This window comes from Dermacentor andersoni, chromosome 5 (assembly GCF_023375885.2).
Source record: "Dermacentor andersoni chromosome 5, qqDerAnde1_hic_scaffold, whole genome shotgun sequence".
In the NCBI taxonomy this organism is placed as follows: Eukaryota; Metazoa; Arthropoda; class Arachnida; order Ixodida; family Ixodidae; genus Dermacentor; species Dermacentor andersoni.
In genome coordinates, this window is record NC_092818.1 from 101,307,072 (window position 1) to 101,328,647 (window position 21,576).

The 21,576-nt window shown below is 46.5% G+C and overlaps 1 protein-coding gene and 1 long non-coding RNA gene across 3 annotated transcripts in view; one reads left to right on the forward strand and one right to left on the reverse strand.

The window, feature by feature from the left end:
- LOC126530974 (uncharacterized) overlaps positions 1-21,576 on the forward strand; it is a 177,884-nt gene that overhangs the window by 148,908 nt on the left and 7,400 nt on the right. For both annotated transcript variants that reach the window (XM_050178317.3, XM_055070891.2), the window contains exon 4: positions 5,113-5,251. In XM_050178317.3, coding sequence (XP_050034274.2) covers positions 5,192-5,251 — 60 coding nt within the window. In that variant the 5' untranslated portion in view covers positions 5,113-5,191. The remainder of the gene's footprint in view (positions 1-5,112; positions 5,252-21,576) is intronic.
- The window catches only part of LOC140218500 (uncharacterized), a 119,833-nt gene that overhangs the window by 70,302 nt on the left and 27,955 nt on the right, over positions 1-21,576 (reverse strand). The gene's annotated exons all lie outside the window — the stretch shown is intronic.

Sequence of the window (21,576 nt, forward strand, 5' to 3'; positions counted from 1 at the left end):
AATGAATCGACCTGCCAGCTGCAGACTGTTGCGGATAATTGCCTTTTCGATAACATATTTTCTTATGGCGCGTACGGGGCGCCGCCGTCGATTCATTTCAGCGTGTGCCGAAAATACGTCTGTCAAACATATCCCGGCAGGAAATAAAGAAGGAAGAAAGTGCGCGAAACTCATTAACACCTGTAGGACACGACTCTGAGGAAGCAGCGAAAGCCACTGTTATCGAAAAGTCGATCACACCACTGCTGAATGCTTTATGGCACTCGGGCTTTTCCTATGTGAGGTTTGTTAAAGGGCCCCTCACCAGGCCACCGAGCAAATTTTGGTTACGCGCTGTAAGTTGTTACGCGCCCTCTTGGGAGCGTTCTACCGCAAGAATTTTTCAAATTAGTGCACTAAGAGCCGAGATAGAAATATTTCAGTGCCGCGAACCCATGATTTCAGGAGGCGAGCGTCACCGCCCACAAGGATATTTTCTCCACTTGCCCCATCTAGCCTCCGCAAGCGAAATTCCTTCCCTGCGTTCCCCCACGCCAGCGCTCGAGGGTCGCGTAAAGCATACGTCACGGGCTCCGCCTTCTTTTTCTTTTTTTTGTTTTCTCGCGCTTTCTTGCTGCGCGGCGCACTTCCGCTGACGGTGCCGCGCGTGAGCTGTTGTCTCGTTTCGCGCAGCACTCGATTTTGCACGCTGTGCACCAGGGCACCTGACTAGCAGTGCTACATAAACACTGAGGCAGACGCAAGCGGAACGCAGAGCATGATCGCGCGCTGGAACACTGTAGAAAATGACACGGTTTCGCTCTCAGCGCGCGCGACTGCACCACGTGGGAACAAGCAGACCGAACGGCAGTGCTACTTTCTTGCTGCCGTGCGAAGCAAAATAAAAACACGAAGATATTCTATTTGTGTGTTTTATTATTCTTCTAAACTTTATTTCGTCTATTGCAGCGACCTAAATAACAGATGTTGCCTTAAACAATTCTCGAAGTGTCATGTGTCACTATATAAGCGACGTCACAGCATATACATGCACGTAGCGCACTTGCTGATATACGTCGTCCCCCGCCTTGGAGCGCGGCGCCCGTGAGGAGAAGGGCAAAGGGCGCTTGGTTTGAAATTTCAGCTCTTTCCGCGGCGCGTAGCGATGCAGTGCTTAGCAGAAACAGTCGTGAGCGCGCGTTATAGGCACTGTGCTTGGCAGCTCAAAACGGGCAGACTACACTCTTAAATGTACACCCTTTGGGTCGTATCTTGCCACATAACGATAATCGTCATCTGCCTTGCTTGTGTTTCCTCTCTTGAAAACTCGGCGCTCGCTAATTTTATGCCGAGAATGATCTGTCATGCTGATAACGCGCACGCCTTTCGTCACTTGGGAATACCGGGCTCGCAGCGTTAAAGAAAGGAAATGCGGGCAAGACATATGACGATTATCGTTGTGTGGCAAGATACGACCAAAAGGGTGTAATTTTGTTTAAAAGTGTAGGTGAGGGGCCCTTTAAGAACTGTCGCATTGGACAACAGCTACCTAACAAAAATTTATGCTCTTATATAGATCCGCAGCGATGTCAAAAGGAAGCCAGAATTCAGTTTCACCCCCATAATTGATATTATTTTACACTGGTCTGCAATCACACAGCCAATAACGGACTGGTAGGGCCAACTGTGCTAGACAACTTCGCTCGACGTTAAAGTAAACTCCCTCACTACACAACGAAGCTATGCGGCGAAGCATCAAAACTCTACGACGAGCGCTCAGGTAAGTGACGCCACCTACACCGTGAAGAGGAATCCACTGCTGGCGTTCGAGATTTAAACATAGCCTCTCCGCACCGTGTTGCGTATCTTTGAGGCCGTGTTCTCTTTCGTTATTGTTGCGCGGAAAGCTTGGCAAAAGTTCTACGCCGGACGACACGCCGCGCTATTTATGTCATAGGAGTAGGCCTCCAGCTCCTTTATTAATATTGTCGATAACCTCTCGTTCACATAACTCAATTAGGGGAGAAGCACGCGTGTGTTAGCGTGAAGTGGAAGAGCGGGACTCGGCAGATATGATAGGAAGAATAGTTAGAATTGTACGCATTCTGTCTATCTCTCTCTTCTGTCCTTGCTTTGTTTGTGCGTAACTGCACGGAAGGAAAGACGAGGTGCATGACGTCATGCTCCCTCCTAATCTTTTCCTTCCCCCGTGGTTAGGATAGAAATTCGCTAGCCGAAGATGGCGACAGCACTTTGGATACAGACGCCGCCAGGACACGCTTACAGCTAGTCACAAACTTGTCTGTCTATGAATGGGGCGACGAAAAAATAAGCACCTGTAGGCCCTAGTGCAACCGCACATCGCGGGCGGATAGACGGCCTGATAGACGCTTTCACGCGAATGAGATTCTCGCGCGCGATTACTCGTTAAAGGAAGAGAGAGAGGTTCTCACTCTGTCTTGATTGCCATTCTTGGAACGCCTACTGTTGGTCAAAATGCTTCGCTTTCATATTTGGTGCGATATATTTGCCCGTGTCTTAAATCTCCGAGCGTATGCGAACTGAGGTAAGAGATACTGAAGACTGCGTTTGACGTCACCTAGCATGCCGACCGCTCACATCGCAAACTATTCTTCGCAAAAATATAAAAATGTAAAGGCGTTATTTGTTGCTTCCATCTCGATTAGCACATATACAGAGTGTCCAAACTATCATGCACCAAGATTTAAAAATATGCAAATGCCATGTAGCAGGACAGAACCAAGGTAAAGTTGTTTGCCGTTGCTTGGAGATACTCGGATTATTCTTGCATTCCGGCTAATTACATAATCAGTCTTAGTTATTCAACTTCTTAGATATTATAATTAGATCAAAAGTGTCAATTAGAAAATTGTAGAGCAACATGAAAAACATGAGCAATATGAAGAAGGTTTCTGTTCAGTACGTACTACATAAAAGTGTTTTAAGAGCGTGAAAGAGGTCCGCGAATACACGCAAAATTGCTGCACGACTGGCCGCTCGAGGCACTTTGCGTGTATTCGCGGGATTCTTCCATACTACGAAAAACACTTTTACGTAGCACGTATTGAGCAACAGAAAGCTGCATCGGAAGTACTATACGTACGAACGCGGGCGCGCGTGTGTGTTTGTGTGTGCGTGCGCGCGTGTGTGCGTGTGTGCGTGCGCGCGTGTGTGCATGTGCGTACGCGCGTGTGTGCGTTTGTGTGCGCATGCGCGCGTGCGCGCGTGTGTGTGTGTGTGTGTGCGTGTGTGTGTGTGTGTGTGTGTGCGTGTGGGTGTGTGCGTGCGCGCGAGTGCGCGTGCGCGCGTGCGTACGTTCGTGCATACGTGCGCGTGTGTGCGTTTGTGTGCGCGTGCGCGTGTGAGCGTGTGTGTGTGCGTGCGTGCGCGCGTGTGTGCGTCTGTGCATGCGTGCGCGTGTGTGCGTTTGTGTGCGCGCGCGTGTGTGCGTGCGCGCGTGTGGGTGTGCGCGCGTGTGGGTGTGCGACCGTGCGTGCGCGCGTGTGTGCGTGTGCGTGCACGCGTGTGTACGTTTGTGTGCGTGTGTGGGGGGGGCGGCCTGTGCGTGCGCGCGTGTGTGTGTGTGTGTGCGCGCGTGTGTGTGTGCGTGCGCGTGTGCGCGCGTGTGTGTGCGTGTGCGTGCGCGCGTGTGTGCGTTTGTGCATGCGTGCGCGTGTGTGCGTTTGTGTGCGCGTGTACGTGCGTGTGTGTGCGTGCGTTTGTGTGTGTGTGTGTGTGTGCGTGCGTGTGCGTGTGTGTTTACTAACACACACACACAAACGTTTACTAAATACGTCTTCCAAAAGGTTCCTCGTCTCTTTCCTGCGTATGTTACGTCGGGTCCTGCGTGCTGAACTTTGAAGAGAGCCCTTGGTACATATATATATATATATATATATACCATCCACTTGCATTTGCGTTAATTTATCGTTTCTTTATTTCACTTATGAAGCAAAAGTCATTTCCCCTAAGTTATTGGTGTCAGTGTTTATTGGCTTCGTATTACATGACATAAAGATCGGGCCCTTGGTTAACCCCCGTTGTCCTCGTGTATATATATATATATATATATATATATATATATATATATATATATATATATATATATATATATATATATATATATATATATATTGACTGGTATTTGATGACAAATCATTATGGCATACGAACCGTCCCGTGAACACGGGCCAATAGTGTTTTATGTGAATAGGAAAGAAATGGAGAAAGAAAATACCGTTACTGCATTCCTCGCTCCTCAACCCGGTACGGAAAGCGCACACGTCAATACTATGTACCTGCCTGTTTTAATAGTATGCCACCTAGTGTATTCCGCATGAGAACAAAATACATCCTGAAAAAAACTTTGCCGTCTGTCTCCGCGTTGCTTCCTGCCCCATAATTATGTCATTTAGTGTCACTGTCTTAATTTCGCATTACTGTCATCCCTTTTGATGTTGTAATAGTTATGCCTCTATATCTGTCTCTCTGAGTTGTTAATTTTTTTTTTTTTTGGAGTTCGTTGCAACGTCTCTATTTTCCTTTGTTTTGCTAATGTTCGCTGTCTGCCAGGCGCTGCCACTCGAGCCCTTCGTGAGGCTTTGGTAGGCCGGATTTTGGTGTACGAGAATCGATATGAATAGCAATACTATCTATCTACTATCTATCTATCTATCTAAGGATAGTAATCGACTAGCCAGCCAATATGCGCTGAGCGAAATAGAAGAGCGAAAGAAAGACCGACAAGATGGGTGACGATGACGACAGAGGCGGGAAGGTGCAAAATACGGATTGGGAAAGGGCAGAATGCAAGAATAGATAAGAATGCACAAAGTTTTTCTTTTTCTATTCGTAAGTGCTGCTTGCCATGGGCCAGCTAACTGCCTTCGCTAATGATATGTCCAACATTCCGATTCACTGGCATTTGGTCGTACAAGCCGTTTTAGAGTAAAAACAGTTTTACGAGTACTGGTGAGCATCTATACTCTGCCCAGAATTGCTCACTTGAAAAAAATAAATAAACTGAGAGCTGGAAGTGCTGAAGGCGGCGTTAGCAGTCGTGCCGTACTCCGCGTGTCCTATACACTTACACACTTCCTTTTCCTATTACAGGTGCGGCTAAAGCCGGTGATCATTCGGTCGCGCGTATACCGGAGACGCATCGCAAGGGAACGGCGCTACCGCGCGCACCATGATGGACACTTTATCCAATGACCCAGAAGACGGTTCCCTGCAGAAAAAGAAAGCCAAGGTGAGACGGCAGAAACCCTGCCCGTCACGATTACCTGTTCTGCCGTCCAAACCCTACCCACACATATCTCGGTGGGATTAGCTGGACGAGTGTGCATCCTGCGTGCAGGCGGTCCTACCCTTGCAAAAGTTGACGGCGATATTGCTCCACCCGATAGCCACTTATTAATTGTGGTCGAGTCTGAACCCCGTCACGTTCGATCTTGTAACACGAGTGATTTGAACCGGGGCGCAAGAATCTGCACGCCACCCCTTCCACGTTGACACGCAAGGCTTGCTATTCGCACTCTAGCTCTTTGTCACATAGGAACTTTACGAGGAGCCGAAGCACCTCTCTCCTATACCTACAATGCACTAGCTGGAATAAAATGCCACCCGCGCTGGAGATGGGTGCCTTCTTGCGTTTCTGCTCATCAATTAGTAGTTTACGTTTTACTTCCAATTCTGGACACTAATAAGTAATGGCCGATGTAGCAAGTTTTCGGACAGAATCCACACGACGATGACGCGCCAAACCCTGTCTTGCACAACCACGCTATAGCTGGTGCTGACCTGGCGCGGATGCGATAAATAGAGGGTGGCTACGGCTAAGCGAAATTCCAGTACATTTGAAAAGTTAGAGTGATGAGAACCACCACTAAAGGTCGGGTCTTAATGTAGCCTGTTTCATCACTCTCATCAAGAAAGCTCGCGTTTCCACGGACTACGGGTTGCCTGGCCAACCCCCTCTCCCCCGCCCTCTCCTATTGAGAGAACTTCCAGGCACGCGTGTCACATGACGAGATTTCACCTGGGAAGGCCGACTCTCCATACGACTAACTCGGGAGGCTGTGAACAGCCGACGAAGTCGTGTTTCGGGTACCTCACGGCATGGAGTTTCCTACAGGAATCACGAGAGGAAACTCCGGCGCTCTAGTGTCTACCCAATATGCAGGTATGGTGTTTAAGCCATGGAGCACGGCAAGGATGACTGATGTACGGATTTGATGCAAAGTGCGAGGACCTCGTTGTCCGGTAGACCAGGATTCAAGTATGGTGAAGTACAATACGGTCGAAGAGCCGAGAGCAGCGCGGCCTACGCGCTGCCGTTTATTCCAGCAAGAAGACGTAAGAACTCCTATGCCACGCGCCCTCGATCGTCGCCCTTCCTTTTTCTTTGTTTGTGGGGGGTTCTTTTATCTATTTATTTTTATTTTTTGCTCTTCACACTCCCGGCCCACGAAGTGCCACGGGTGCATTTCTAGGAAGCACAAGTGATGTATAGGCCGCGTGACTGCATTGCCATTTCCAATCTTCAGGCGACACACGCGCGCAATTCCGTCGTTTCTCGTAATGTCCTCCAGAAGACGTGCGAGTTCCCGCCACAGTCTGGGCGCGGAGGCGTTGCGCGCTATGGCGCACTATGACAACATTGCTTTCAACAATGCTAGTGGTGTCTGACAGTCGCTTACTATGAGCGCTTCTGAGGGGTACTAAACATTTCTTCTATCAGCGATTCCAGAAGTCATTGGCATCTCTTGGCGCTGTATCCATGTTATAAACAGCTCTGTATGGGAGCTAGACACTAGGGTCACAGTTTGCAAGCCAGAAAGTGCCATCAATCGCTTGCCATGTGATAAATGGGCAGTTGTCAAGACTTCTGGTTTCTCTGATGCAGGATATGAATACGTCAGTGGTCTAGTGTTTATGATCGCTTCAATTTCTGTTAGGACTGTGCTCATGTTATCATAATCTAGAAGTGACCTTCCTAGAGCTTTCCTCAAACTGCCTTTCACTGATTGCACCATACGGAGTTGAAACCACGCGACGAAGGAGTACATTCAGCAGAGAACTTCCACGTAATGTGACGAGCTGACAGATAACCGCCGACCTCACTTCCTTAAACAGTGGCATACACAGCGCGAAGTTCACGAGAAGCACACTTAAAGAAGAGATTATCTTCAGAGTAGATCCCCGCGGGAAATACACAACGTGCAGCGAAATGCCGGAAAGCCTCTAAGAAACTGTCGGCCGTTGAGCGCAAGACAAGCAGGATAATAGGGTGAACTACCGCGCAAGTAGACAACACGATGTAGGATTTCTTTGTAGGCTCACGTTTCAGGTATACTGGTCCAGTAAAATTCACACCAACAATGTCAAACGGTTTAGTCGCATTCACTCGGTCAGCAGGTTGCGCCGCCATTGGAGCCGTCGCCTTCTTCGCCCTTAAGCGCGCGCACCAATTACACCGGCCCAATCACTCTTTTCACGCACCACTTCGCCTTCATCATCCAGAAGCGTTTGTGGAGTGCTGCGATGGTCGTTGCGACTCCCGCGTTATAAAGCCTCCTGTGCAAGTACGTTGCGATGAGTTCGGTGTGCGGCCGATGATCATCGGGAAGCATTATGGGAAGCTTGATGCTGTCCTGGTCCGCGACATTCGCAAAGTTTCGTTTAAATCCGCAGCAAACCATTCTTCTCCCCAAGAAAGGGGTAGAAATATTTGATTTTAGATGCCGTGTTTGCGCCGTGTTTGCGCCCTGTTTGGAGGGCTGATATTTCAAGCCGAAATCACTGCTTTTGGGTAATTGAAAGCCAATAACTTTCAAAAGCGGCAAGCTCCTTCGAAGTTAGGTGTTCTTTAGGAGTTGGCTGGCTGCTGCAGGCTACGACAAACCTCCCTACCCACAACCCGTACCACCCGCAAGCAGGAACTATGTCTTGACAAATCGAAGACAGGGTGCACCGATGCGGATGAAGGATGGAGCGTAGCAGCGTCTACTTCTCCCTCCTCGTCTTGCAAAGTAGTCAGGTTGACAGCCGAGTGCTTGGGCCATTCTTGCTGTCTTGCTAACCAAGCCGATCCTCTCCACCAAATTTTGCTGCCAATCAGAGAGCGGGCCGAAGTGCCCCGAGAAACTAGCTCTACTAGGTTTTCTTTTCCAGAAGAGTCGTTCCACTGAGATTAGTCGGTCCTATCGTGAATTTCAGTGACTCTGCTTTTGACGAACTATTACCGCCTTGTAGTGAACTTCGAATCCAACCAAGAGCCACCATTTATTCGATCCCAAAATAGCATTTCAAAGAAGGAATTCCCAGTGTGTCAGTTATAAGCTTCGCAAATCGGGCACCAAGTAAAGCTCGAGTAAGCTCTAGCCAAGGAACTGAAAGCTGTTTTAGCGGAATTACTGAAGCTCTTGCCATGAGCATCTTTACACGTCAGGTGCTCCTTTGTGGTTCTGCCTCGGGTAAACCAGAGCACCATAGACTGCGTCGCTTGCGTCCGTATATAGAAACGTGGAGGTCATATGAATGCCAATCGCTAGTTAGTAGCAAAGCCTGGGCACTGAAAGAGTCTTAATATCAGGAACTTCTTCGCACCACGTATTCCACTCTTAATTGGGCAAGTTCTGTCGCAATCTCACTATACTAATCGTGACCCATTCGCCAAATGAGCTGAAACAGGATCTTGGCGTGGATCATAAATGAAGCCATAAGACTTACATGATCGAACAGACGAACGGAGGTCTGCAAGACGAACCTATTTATTGACTGAGCTCATTGCGTACATTCAATAACAAGATCGGCGTTCAATGTTACGTTGTCTGATCTGGTGTTCCACAGTGTTCCGGGTATATTCGTTTGCTCCCGCTATTCTATGCGTCTTTCACGTTAGCGGAGGCCAGACCAGAAGCAGCAGTACCAAGAGCTTTTGCGTGACATCGAAGGTACCATGGCCAACTTTCTTGAATCTTTTGAAATCACAGTCGATGTACTGAATGACATGGCCAGCAACGCTTCTCCACCAGAACCCGCTCTTCGTACTCAGGCACAGACTCAATGTCAGCAGTGTTCTCGTAATCAGCCAATATCTACCTACAGTGCTTCGTTAGCCTTGGCGTGCTCGTCGTTGCTTTTCTCGAGGCGCTGAAGAATGATGCGGAGCCCCGCGAAATCGAACTCGTCGCTGGCTAGAAGATCCTCAGCATCTTTGATGATCCCAGTGCTATGTCGTCGTGCTATATCGTCGCCGAGCTGCTCTCGTATTTCGCAGGCGCTCTATGGTCCTCCACGAACACCGGTCCCTGATTTGGCACTAGCTTAAAGAACGACCACCTCATTGTCCGGTAGGCCGGGCTTCAAGTAAGGTGAAGGACTATACGGCTGAAGAGCCTGGAGCAGCGCGTCTTCAGCCGCCATTTATTCCAGCAAGAGGACGAAGAATGAACGTGCCATGCGCCCTCGATAGCGGCACTTCCTCTTTTTTTTTTTTTTGAGTGAAAATGCGTAAGCTATTTATTTGCTCTTAAGATTTGGCTAAACTTCGTCGTTCTGAATTCGAACGGCTCTTTGGCTTTGCAAATTGGTCTTATTCAACCAGTTATTGTGATATACTGTAAGTACAACTATTCGCAAGAACTACGCGCGTGCCCAAAAGCTCACTATATAGATTGTTGTGTTTTTAAAACCATGGTTGTAAGAAAAGTTAGATATGTAAAGCGGAATAGATGGTATCCGCATTCACAACCCTGTGGTGGCGCCCCCTGGGCGGAAGATGCAGATCTCGAAGTCAATGCTTTTGCTGGGTGCGTGAGACGGGAGCGGTTGTGGGAGCCGGAGATAGGTTACAGACGTCGGGTTTTTGACACCGCCTATAAATAACGCGACAAGAACAGCTGAAACTACAAGCACGAATATCGGACAAATCCACATACTACCCATCATTCTCATGCTAGCCAAATTGTCGCAGCAATAGAGTTTCCTCTAGTAATTTTTCTATGAAACTCTACATGGTTGACGGTTCTCAGGCAACCGAGTACTTAGAGTAGATGACTGCGCGACGTCCGAGCATCGCTGACTGTATTTGCGCCGTGGATGCGTATAAACATCTTGTTAAGCAATGATTGGGAGAGCAGCAGTGTTGCCGACCCTTTGCAGCCTTGAATGTTAATAGAACACTGAAGAGAAACACTAAATCACTTTAGATAGGTAATTTTTTAAACTAGCTTCGTTCATTTCGGGCTAATAATTTTAATAATAGAAAGAAAACGAAAGTTAATGAAGTCCCGTTTTTCATATTAAAATAATATTTTTAGGATCCTCGCGCCGCTGCGTCACTGCGAGACACGGATTTAAAAGTTCTTCCTTTAACTGGGTCACGATCGCTAAGTAAAAGTCGTTAGAAATACAATGCAGTCGATCTGTACCGACAAGAAAACTAGCAATTAACAATTTGATGCTATCCGAGATCGGCCTTCACACACTAAGCAGTCGTGCAAAGCTGTACCGACTCAAATTTTTGTATCTCATGCTGCATAATAAGGTTCGTGTGGATTCTAACACTTATATTTCCTATAACACATCCAGACAAACCCGTCACAAGCATCACCTTACACTCCAAGAATATTCTTGCACGAACAATACATTTAGCTTTTCGTTCTTCCCGCGAGCTGTTCGCGACTGGAATGCTTTAGCCGAGACGGTAGTCGCACAGCCCACTGTTGACAAATATGTTGGCCCACCAGTACTGTCAGCCACGACTAAGAGATGTTATCAACATAGTGTTTATCATTGTTTTTATTACCAAGTGTTTTTGGAAATCTGTGACGTGAAATTATGGATGATGCTATCAACTGTATATCTCATATGCTTATCCTTCTTTTCTTCCTTTTTTTGTCCTTTTGCAAAACAACGCATGTAATTGAAATAAGTTGATTGTGCGTTATGTTTTTGCCATACTTATTGCTGTTAACATAGGTCCATTATCCTTTATACTTACTAAGTACCCTTTCGTATTCTTATGTAAATGCCTGTACTACAGTGTCGGCAGACCCTACTAACCCACTCCTGTAAAAATCCCTGATGGGATTGACAGTATCATAAAATAACTAAAATAAATAAACTATCGCCGAGCAGACGCCTTCAATGTCGGTGACGTCACGGTGGTCGGGTGTGGGAATTTCATAGCGGCGTCGCCACCTGTGTTCTGTGTTTGCATATTTTCTACAGCTTGCCCTGCCTCTTCTCAAGGCAGGAGGGGTTTTATTGGTAACATAGACATTTTCATGGGAAATGGCGAGAAGCTCCTCTATGGGATGGGGCGCAGGAGCACACAGGCACATGCGCTAGCTCGATCCTATAATGCTTCTAGGCAGGGGTTCACGCGCAATTAGCACAATTCGGATGGTCTTGTGGAGACGCCCAGGGCTACATCGTTGAAAAACTATATATACTTGCGGACAACTTTCTGTGGCGATGAAGGGAAAGCTACGGAGGCAAAGCGCTCACAAGAGAAAGCGCTTCTGAAAAGACTCCTGTGTTTTCATCCGCGTTAGTTTAAATCGGGAAGAGAAAACATAAACAGCTTATTAGCAGCAGTTAAATAAGACAAAACACACCAGTGAATGTAAAAGTTTACTTACTTTGCGGCGTTTCCCTTCCGCGTCTGGGAATACGCGATGCCGTACGTCGCACATGGAAGCTGCGTCGATTCAGCGTCTGTTCCGAGCAACCAGAAGCATTGTCGAACACTGGCGGACTACTTGGGGCGATAACACATGTGCAGAAGCTCCGCCCCCGTAGCTTTCCCTTCATTGCCACAGAAAGGTATAATATGGGGTTTTACGTGCCAAAAGCACTTTCTGATTATGAGGCACGCCGTAGTGGAGGGCTCCGTAAATTTCGACCACCTGCGTTTCTTTAAGGTGCACCTAAAGCTAAGTACACGGGTGTTTTCGCATTTCGCCCCCATCGAAATGCGGCCGCCGTGGCAACAGAAAGTTGTCCGCGCGTGTAGAAGGGTGGTTGTACAGTTCAAATATTCTTTTTTTTTTCTCTCTTTTCGTCAGTTTAAGGGCTATCTACGTTTCGCCGCGTTCGCGTGGTGTTCCGTGCGGGAAGATAAATTTAGACAAAGAAAACAATTATGCGCGAAGCCTACCATATAAAGAAAGCGAGAAAGTTATGCAACCTTTTGTCACCCGCAGTGGCAAAAAGAAAAACAACAGTTATGTCTGAAAATGCGACCAGGCATATATAGGGGGCCAGCAAGTAATTCTCTCGGGCTAGCAGAAAAAAAGAATAACAGAACACGAAACACAAGGAAAAAGTAAAGCACGAGAATAAGCGTAATCATGAGAAAAACTGAATTTGTGTGAAGTACGCGCGTGACAGCTCACATGAATTATGTATACATAGAGTCGATTAGATTCGACACCTCAAATGCTTTTAAAATGGGGAGACCTGTGACGAGTGTAGATGGCTATCGATTGCGTCCTCCCCTTCACTTTTTGGTCTTTTTGATCTTCGTTGTAAGGTTGCAGCTGCGTTCCGCGCAGCTGCACACAGTTGTGAGTCAGCACCCGTCCCGTTTCTTCATTGTTCTCTTACCCGCCGTGCTGACGTAGTAGCTTTGGCATTGCACTGTACGCCCGAGGGTGCGGGTTCAAATCCCGGCCACGAAGGCCGCATTTCGATGCAGGCGAAATGCGAAAACGCCCCTGTACCGTGCACTGGGTGCACATTCAAGAAGCCCGGGTGGTCGAAATTAATCTAGAGTGCCCCACTACGGCGTGTCTCATAATATCGTGTTTTTGGCACGTAAAACCACAAAATTTATTTATCATTGTCGTCGCTCTGCGCTACCGCGCTCATAACTACTACTTCGAGCGCTGTACGTCTCCTCACTGCCCTTCACTGTTTTACACCTCCGGCCCTGCGTACAGCAATGTTGAATACAGTTAACAGCGCGTCTCACGCAGTACCCTTCCTTACTTCTTACAAACAAGAATCACTTCACGAAAGCCGTGAAGGCATGCTCCAAGTAAACGTTTCCATTCAGGCCTCCAACGCCATCCTAGGGCTCCACATAAATGTACTAAGGTTTCCGCTGCAAAGGATACTGTAACGAAAGCATAAACGTGACAACGACGTTGTGTACTTTCCGTAGTTTCTATACAACTGTAAAATCTGTAGGTCTTTCACCTAACGTCATGACTCAGAGTACAAAAACTTTGAAAACATCACTCTCTAGTCGGCTTCGTCGAGTTGCGTCAAAGGTTTCAGTCAGTCAATCAATAAATTAGTTTTATTAGCTTACATACAGGGAAGACCCAGGGAGAAACGAACTGGGTCTTCGAACTAACGACGAAACGAACGACGAAATTTAAAACATTTGTGCGCATTTACTAAAGATGCATCGTGTTGTCTTGGAGTCACGTGTTTGACCGAGACGTGATCCTGTCGCCGTCCCACACGTTGGTCTTCCGGTGGTTGCGCTTCCACCATTTATCATTCGCCCGTCGAATCTGCGTGCGGCACTGCGCGCGCACGTGACCACCGGTTGGTGGCACTCGCGTGCGCGCCCACAGAAGTGCGGCCGCCACGCGCAGAAGCGGAACCACACTCGCGCGCACTGCGACTCCATTTTGGGCCGTGACGCGAGCGCTGTGCGCATCGGCGACTCTGCGCACCACTCGTGTACGGGCGGCGTTGGGGCTGCTGGCGATAGCAGCGCGCGCGCGCGCGCGAGGACTTGACCCAATTTGAAGCGAAACAAGCGGCTGCCGCCGCGCCAGCAGGGCCCCGAGGTCGTCCGTGCTCTGGCCCGATCCGATGTCAGCGCAGCGTGCCCCTCGGTCGAGAAACCCTCCTCTCTCTCTCTCTCTCTCTCTCTCTCTCTCGCGTCGTTGTTTACCGTGGTGAGCAACCTCCGCGGAGTGTCGAAGGTGATGCCTTGTCACGCGGCGTTGCGTCGTCGGACCGGCGGGTGTGGGAGAAGGGAAGAGACCCTTGGAGGCTGCAACTGCCATAGAATCGTGAGAGGAAGGTGAAGGGACGCTTCCAATAACACGGGATCGCTTTCGAAATCAAATTATAGTCGAGTTGTGAGGTTCAACGTGCCGAAACTGCGCAGTAGGTAATAAGAGAACTGGGGAGGTCGAACAGCGCGAATGAAACAAGGACACGAAGAAACAGATACCACAGACAATCACTGACTGCGGGAAGTTTGTTTGATGTTCAACGGCCATTTTATACCGTTCCCAGTATAGGCATGAGTGCACCAGTCGCACACACACCGGCAAAATCATAATCTCTATTGCAAATGAGAAAGCTACTTCTTTTTCCGACAAAGCAAGACAGGGAGTGCTTACTCATGTAATTATCTTCTCCTTTTCAAATTTGATATGCCTCTATTATCTCCCTTTTCCTCTTAGGGGATAACTCTGTAAGCGCTCCCTCTCTTGCTTTGCCTGAGAAAGAAGTAGCTTTTTTTTTTTTCAATAAAGATTATGATTTTGCTGGTGTATATGTGACTGGTGTGGGGACGGTATAAAATGGCTGTTGAACAACAAATAAACTTCCCGTTGGTAGTCGGCGCTTGTCTGTGGTATTTGTTTCTTCGTGTCCTTGTTTAATTAGCGTTGCTCAACCTTAGTTCTAAACAAGAATCAGATAGCCCTCATCAAGATGTTAATAACAAGAGACACCGTAGTAGAGCGCTCCGGGTTAATCTCGACCACCTGGTGTTCTTTCTAGTTCGACTAAACCTATAGTCGGTGACAACGTAAGAATAAAAAGGTTATTGGCATGATGTCCAACGCAAGCACAATTTGCTCAGGTCCGACAGCATATTATGTTTCTTTATTTCTGTTACGTAAAAGTGGTTTTGCGTGTTTGGAAAGCTTTAGTTCCCTTACTGTTCTTTTTTATCTTTTCCTTTTTTTTTTCTTTTTATGTGCAGACCTGTCTTTCTGCCACTGGTTTTAGGATTAAACTTGAACGTCTTGGAAAATATTATGGGAGTTCTGATAGTAGTGGTCAGCCAAACGTAGTACTTTAGCTTGGAACAAGGAGCTTTTATTTTCCTGTGAGCCTGTGATTTGCCTTAGCAGAGCAAACGCACTACGAGTGGGCGTACTTCAGCTGGCTCTGATCTCTTTTAGAGGTGAACAGCAGGCGCATTGCGTTTTCCTGGGTGGAGCTTGCACTGAATTCTTAGGTTGTCACTGACTACAAGTCAGTGACAATCTAACAATTCAGCACAAGCGTTTTTCCATTTCGGATCCGTCAAGATGCGGCATAGGGTCACTTAAATAACAGGTATCGCTTATTCGGAATACTAAAATACAATTGAAGAAAAACACACTAGCACAGGAACTGAGCAAGTTCAAAAAAATAAATTAAATTGTGGGGTTTTACGTACCAAAACCATTTTCTGATTATGAGGCACGCCGTAGTGAAGGACTCCGGAAATTTCGACCACCTGGGGTTCTCTAACGTGCACCTAAATCTTAGTACACGGGTGTTCTCGCATTTCGCCCCCATCGAAATGCGGCCGCCGTGGCCGGGATTCGATCCCGCGACCTCGTGCTGAGCAGCCCAACACCATAGCCACTGAGCAACCACGGCGGTGAAAGCAAGTTCAACGTGCGTCGTCGAATTATAGAAGAAAAAAAAAAGAAGAAGAGCACGCTTGTGGCAGGCCGAACAAAAAGGAAGGGTGAACAAGGGAACCATCAGATACGCCTCCTTTCTTTACTGACACAGTTTCTCTCTCTCTCTCTCTCTCTCTCTCTCTCGCTCGCTCTCTGTACTTTCTGATGATCACACCCGTTCCGTCCCGAGGCGCGTTGTCGTTGTGCGTGTTAATGCGTGAATCACTGATCCTTCGGTCATCCGAGAAGGCACGGCTCTGGAGGCCCTACTGCATGAGTCTTGGCCGGTCTTTGACTCGGCGGGGAAGGGAAACATCACGTGCACGGCAATTTGTGACGTCTGGTTGCTAAATATGCACGCTATAGACGAGTCAGTCGACTCTCCTTTCTCTGTATATCTCGACCCTTGCCCCTGAATTGGTGTTGCGGTGCAAGTGACCATGTGCTGTGATAACCCGCAGTTATATAATTACCGGCTGTGATCGTGGTGCCTGTGCTCCCCGTCTCTCTCTCTCTCTCTCTCTCTATATATATATATATATATATATATATATATCGTAGCCTCCCCCCCCCTCCCACTTCCCAGTGTAGTGTAGCAAACAGGATTTTCACTGTGGTGAATCCCCCTGGCTTTCCACCTTCACTTATCTCTCTCTATCTGTCTTTCTCTCTCTCTCTCTATCGACCCACGCGTCACACGAAAGCGGTATACTGTTCAACTATCACGAACTCAGGCATTTTCATTTTCTTTCTTTTCGCATCCAACTTTTGTTGTTCCTCCAGACCCCCACCACAGCGTAAGGTATTGCAGGCCAGAGTCAAATCACTCAAGACGACCTCACCATCTTGCTGCCTTTAATCTTCCTCTCTCTCTCCGTGAAGTTGCTTAAGAGGCCATAACTACACTTGTATATTTTCATAACCGCGATTGACAAACAAATGACCGCGTGACCGGCTGCTCATCTTCACAAATTATTAACTCGATATCACGATTGGTCAGCACCTATGCTTACCATTTACTCCAGAGTTGACATTGTGTTCAGCATTTTCAACTTATACAGAATTACGGGGAAAAGAAGGTGCGCCGAATCTTCTGAAACATTTTCTTTTTCCTTGAGGTTCGGTTTCTTCTGGAAAGGGACCATAAACGTAAATTTACCGGAGAGCTCAGACGGTAATCGGGCTCACAGCTGCGAGCCTAATTGTGCTCCTATGCAGGGAGCGTAACGAGGTCAAGCTCGCGCATCGGCCTGCCGCCCAAGCGATGAAATAGTCAAGGTGTAGATGGTGATACATACAGCCACCTTTAAGGTTTGGTTCTTTGTACGCCTTTTGATTGGTTGTTTTTCCGCAATTGCTTGTGATTCCACCGCACGTTAACAAGCCCTTTGTTTACAGGCATGCGGCTAGTGTATACTACATTCCCTACAGTACAGAATGTAGCACAAGCTAGCCGCACGTTTTGTGATTTGCTGAGCAAATCACAATATTTGTTTATTGATTATTTTTGCCCTCTCTGGTGGCGCTTATTATGATAAGGAACAATTTGAGCACGAATTTCGGCATGAAGTACGACTGAAGCTTGGCTGCTTGGTCGTCATTTTCAACACATTACCCATGCGTGTGTATGAAATTCATTTGTTATTGACTTGGATGAGTTGGAATAGTGAAACTATGACGCGCAACTATAACGTAGAAACGGTGCTAACCACAAAAAACAATGAAAAATACGCGCCTGTGTCTACGTCGTTTTGAATGTTCTTGCCATTAGTGGCCATTCTTCGCTCGACCACCCATCCTTTGAGTTTAAATTATATAATAATTATTATTTCAACACTAATAATTATTTGGCCGTGCTTGCGAACAGGAAAGAAAACGACAGATATAGGTGGCCTTTATAGATGACCTGTTGGCATTGATAACCGCCTGTATCCCAAAAATGCTATTCTGGTATAGGATATTAAAAACAAGTATGAGAAAACGACTTGCCAGCAAGCAAAACATCTTGAAATCACAATATTTTGACACAACGTTATCACGGAAGTGTACGCGATGCACGTCATGCGAGTTTTAATAAAGTGTAGCATGCAGTAAGAACAGCACGTCGTATTATAGGCCATTCTCCTACTAAGTATGTCCACAGTATACTATATAGCTTGCGAAACACCTATCGTTCTTACAGCATTGCTCAACACGTGGGTCCATGCAAAGTACAAATCTTGAAGCGTTCAAACTCTATAACGCGATTGGCGGAAGAGTGTTGCCGTAAGTGCGATGGGGCGTACGTCGGAGTTAGCACGGTCGTGCACGTTATAGATGCGATCCGCGACCGGGCATCGCTCTCACTTTCATGTTCAAGTTCAAGTTTATTCATCAACGATGTCAGTTTTACAAATAATTGTATACAATATTAGTACTACACAGGGAGCCCCAAAGTTAGAAACTTTCAGGAGGACTCCCATACATGAACAAAATAAAAAAAAAGAGATATAGATCAAGCATTGGTTAGGGTGAATTTACAGACAATTTGAAAAAAGATAAAATAAGGAACAGTGTGAAAGACAAGAAAATGTAAAGCTATTTAGTAAGACAAAAAATTGCAGAAAAGACTTCTGTAAAACCAAGCAATGCAAGTTTAAAATACAATAAAGATAGGAGTAATATAACATGCAGTATTATAGCTAAGTCAATTATTATTACAATCACAGAAGTAAGCTGTTTGGATGAAAAGAGTTGCTGCATAAAATATAGCTTCAGCGTCCAATCTAGCGATAAATATGCGGGGGGAACTCTATGGAGCTCCAAGGATTGCGACTGCAGTCACGATCGTGCAAAGCTTAACTTTTTCATCCTATGCAGCCAGCTTTCTCTAGAAGGTTTACGAACTGACTAGTGTACGCGTGCATGCTGTGGTTTCGAGGAAACAGAACACGCTCCACGCAACAAGCACCATCTGGTTTCGCCGTTGGAGCTTTTTGTTCCTCAGAAACAGCCTGTGTTTCGAGACTTACAATCGTTGCATTGTGCAGAACACCGATCAGGCTTGTCCGAGGCATGGTAGAGGCTCAGCTGGTGCTCAACGGCTTCTTCGAACTCGGCGATACGCTGTGACTATGCGCTCAGAAGGGACTAGAATTTGCGCGACTATAGATAAGATCTGAATGACGTGTTTCGCGGGCGTATATACTAGCTAAAAGGCAGTAATCTCGTGTCAGTCTCAGCAACTAAAAACTTGTACGCATGCTGCATATTTTGTGTGGTAGCTGTTACATTATTCCACGTCGGAAGATACAACATATAGATGTCAGGATTAGTAACTGCGGATGTTAAGAGGTGGTTTGTTGCTCTGTATTTATTTCGTGTGTCCATTTCCTCCTTTGTGCGCTCAATCATTATTATATTGTACTAAGTTCTTATCACACAAAGGATGCATTCTTTATTGTTTTCGCGCATTTGCTTATCGCGTGCTTTAACAAAGAAAAAATTGGAACAAGATAAAATGGCGGGCAGCCTAAGAGTAGTCTATCGCAAAACTGCAATGACCACAACTGTCGTCGCCGGAACTATCGTATGCACTCATTTAAGAACGGCACTTTATTTTTTTTTCTCTAATATTAACGAGGTGCTGCCCTTGCACAGGTTGCCTATTTCCGGCCGTACATAATCCTCGTGATCCCTTGTTAAAAGGAGAGTCTTCATTGTTTTCATAATGCATTTGTTTGTTCTGTTATGCACGTGAATGTTATGCTGGCCGCCGTCTAGTCGTTACCACTGGCACTGCCACCACTGCTCAGGCTCGGTTTGGTATAGTTCACTCATGGATACAGTCGCCCTCCGTGCCCATGTCTGTGACTATATGCCTGTGACTTTAAAGCGTTTCACAATGCAGTCTGAAGAATCCACGCGCCACCTACTCATAATTGAAAAAACGGGCTTTGTCTCGTTTTTTCGATTTCTAACCAGTATTTTTTTCGTAGTTTGAGCTGTCAATTTGGTGGTCCGGCTCCTTCAGGAGTGCGGCCCTTACTCGAGCATATACGGTATAAGGCAACCGACAAGGGGCGTGCGCGGAGGTGTGTCAATCTAGGCATACAATTGAGGCATCTAGAGAGAGGCGGCGAGTGGAAAGGCTGTAGCAAAATGTCAACCTATAGCAGCACGTGTCTTAAGTAAAGCTTGTATAACGTTAAAAGAAAAGTTAATATTAAAGGGACACTAAATGTAACTATTGAGTTAAGTTGAGCTAGTAAACTTTGCTTCTGCAGTAGCACAACGGTTACTCACAGAGGGATGGCATATTAACTCACAAACGACTTAAGGACACCGACACCACCCGGATGCTTGCCCAATGACTCTTAGTAATGTCATGGGTATTGATAAATTCTGGTTCGGTGTGTAATTGATTGTTTATTGGTAAAGAAAATGCCATTGCATCTAAAAAGAACAAAAGGCTTAGTTAGGGCAGGAAGTTTCGAGAAATTTTCCTGCGCTAATACGTTCCGAATTACGAGAAAAATACTTAATGCACGACGTCGCACTGGCCTGCCGGCGCTGCTGTTCTGGCTCGAAATTCACAAGGAGGCGGTTTTAACTTTGATATCTCCGCTAGTATTAAACAGCTTTCCGTCAAACGAATTAAAATGAAGTTTTGACAGAAGACTTAGCAACCAACTTTTTTTTTTTACTTGTACAGTGTTACCCTCATTCTCATTGTCAATTTAGGTAGTCCCACACGCGTTGCATGTTGCGGTTACGGGCTCTAAGTGATGAGAGTAGGCGCGCTAATTATTAAGCTGCTGTGAAGTGTCCTTGAAACTGCTTCAAATAGAAGACTTGACAGCCTATTCACTGAGCCGAGCTGGAAAAAAGGGAAGTCGGGAAAAGCGCTAAGATAGGCAGAGAGGGTAGACTGGCAACTCATCGCTGAACATACTCGTGACACAATTCGGCAGAAGAGCAACGTTTGCCGGCAGAGGTAAAGGCTCGGCATTCTGAGTCTTTAGAAATATTGTAAGCACAACTGCTCCCTCCGTTGAGCATTCTGAAACATTACAAATGGAGCGTTATATTCCCGGATAGTGTTACTCTATGCGATAAGATGCGGCCTTTCGGGTATGTAGCCTTCAATGCACCGCGAAACAATATGGTGTTCACGAGTTGACCTTCGAGCTGTAAGGTATCTCGACAACACCCTGCAGCATCGCTAGTTCAAAGATATTTCAAGAGCATCCTAATAATAATGGGCCGTACAAGTGGGCATGACACGCTAACTGAAGCTAACTTAACCAGGCTCTTTAGCAATGCATATAGTTATAACGCCAAGGAGTGGCTTTTTCTTATTAATATTATGAAATTCAAAGAAAAGTTGGCATTATTTGCGCCGGCTATGTGCTCCTCTTCGAATGGCAAACTGAACTAAAAGCACAGACAAGACAGAGGTCATAAGCCCTGAAGACAGTCAAATAGCACGAACATTTGCGAAGTTCTGTGCGTAAAAGAGACTGAGAGGACACATAGTTTTGTAAACAAGTGAAAGTGCACAAAAGAATTTGAATACACGCGCATGAGCTGACTTTCGCAAAACAGACGGCTGACGTATCTACAAATATCTTCATTGCAAGACACATAGCAACATATAACCACATATGACCTATACAACCACAGGTATTTAAAGGAAAATTCGTGAGATCACCACGAACGTTTAGCATGTGCCTAATATTCTTGTTTGTTTTTTGTTTTGTTTTGTTTTTTGCAAGAAGATTGTAAAAGCCCCAAATGCTCTTGTCTTCAGCGATATAGTTGGCCAAGGGCCAAGTGTTCTTTTCAGAGTTAGAGGACTATGGTTTAACAACATTAAATCAGCCTTTAGTCTTCACCTCGCGGTATCGTGTCCAGGGCACTGGAGAAGGAG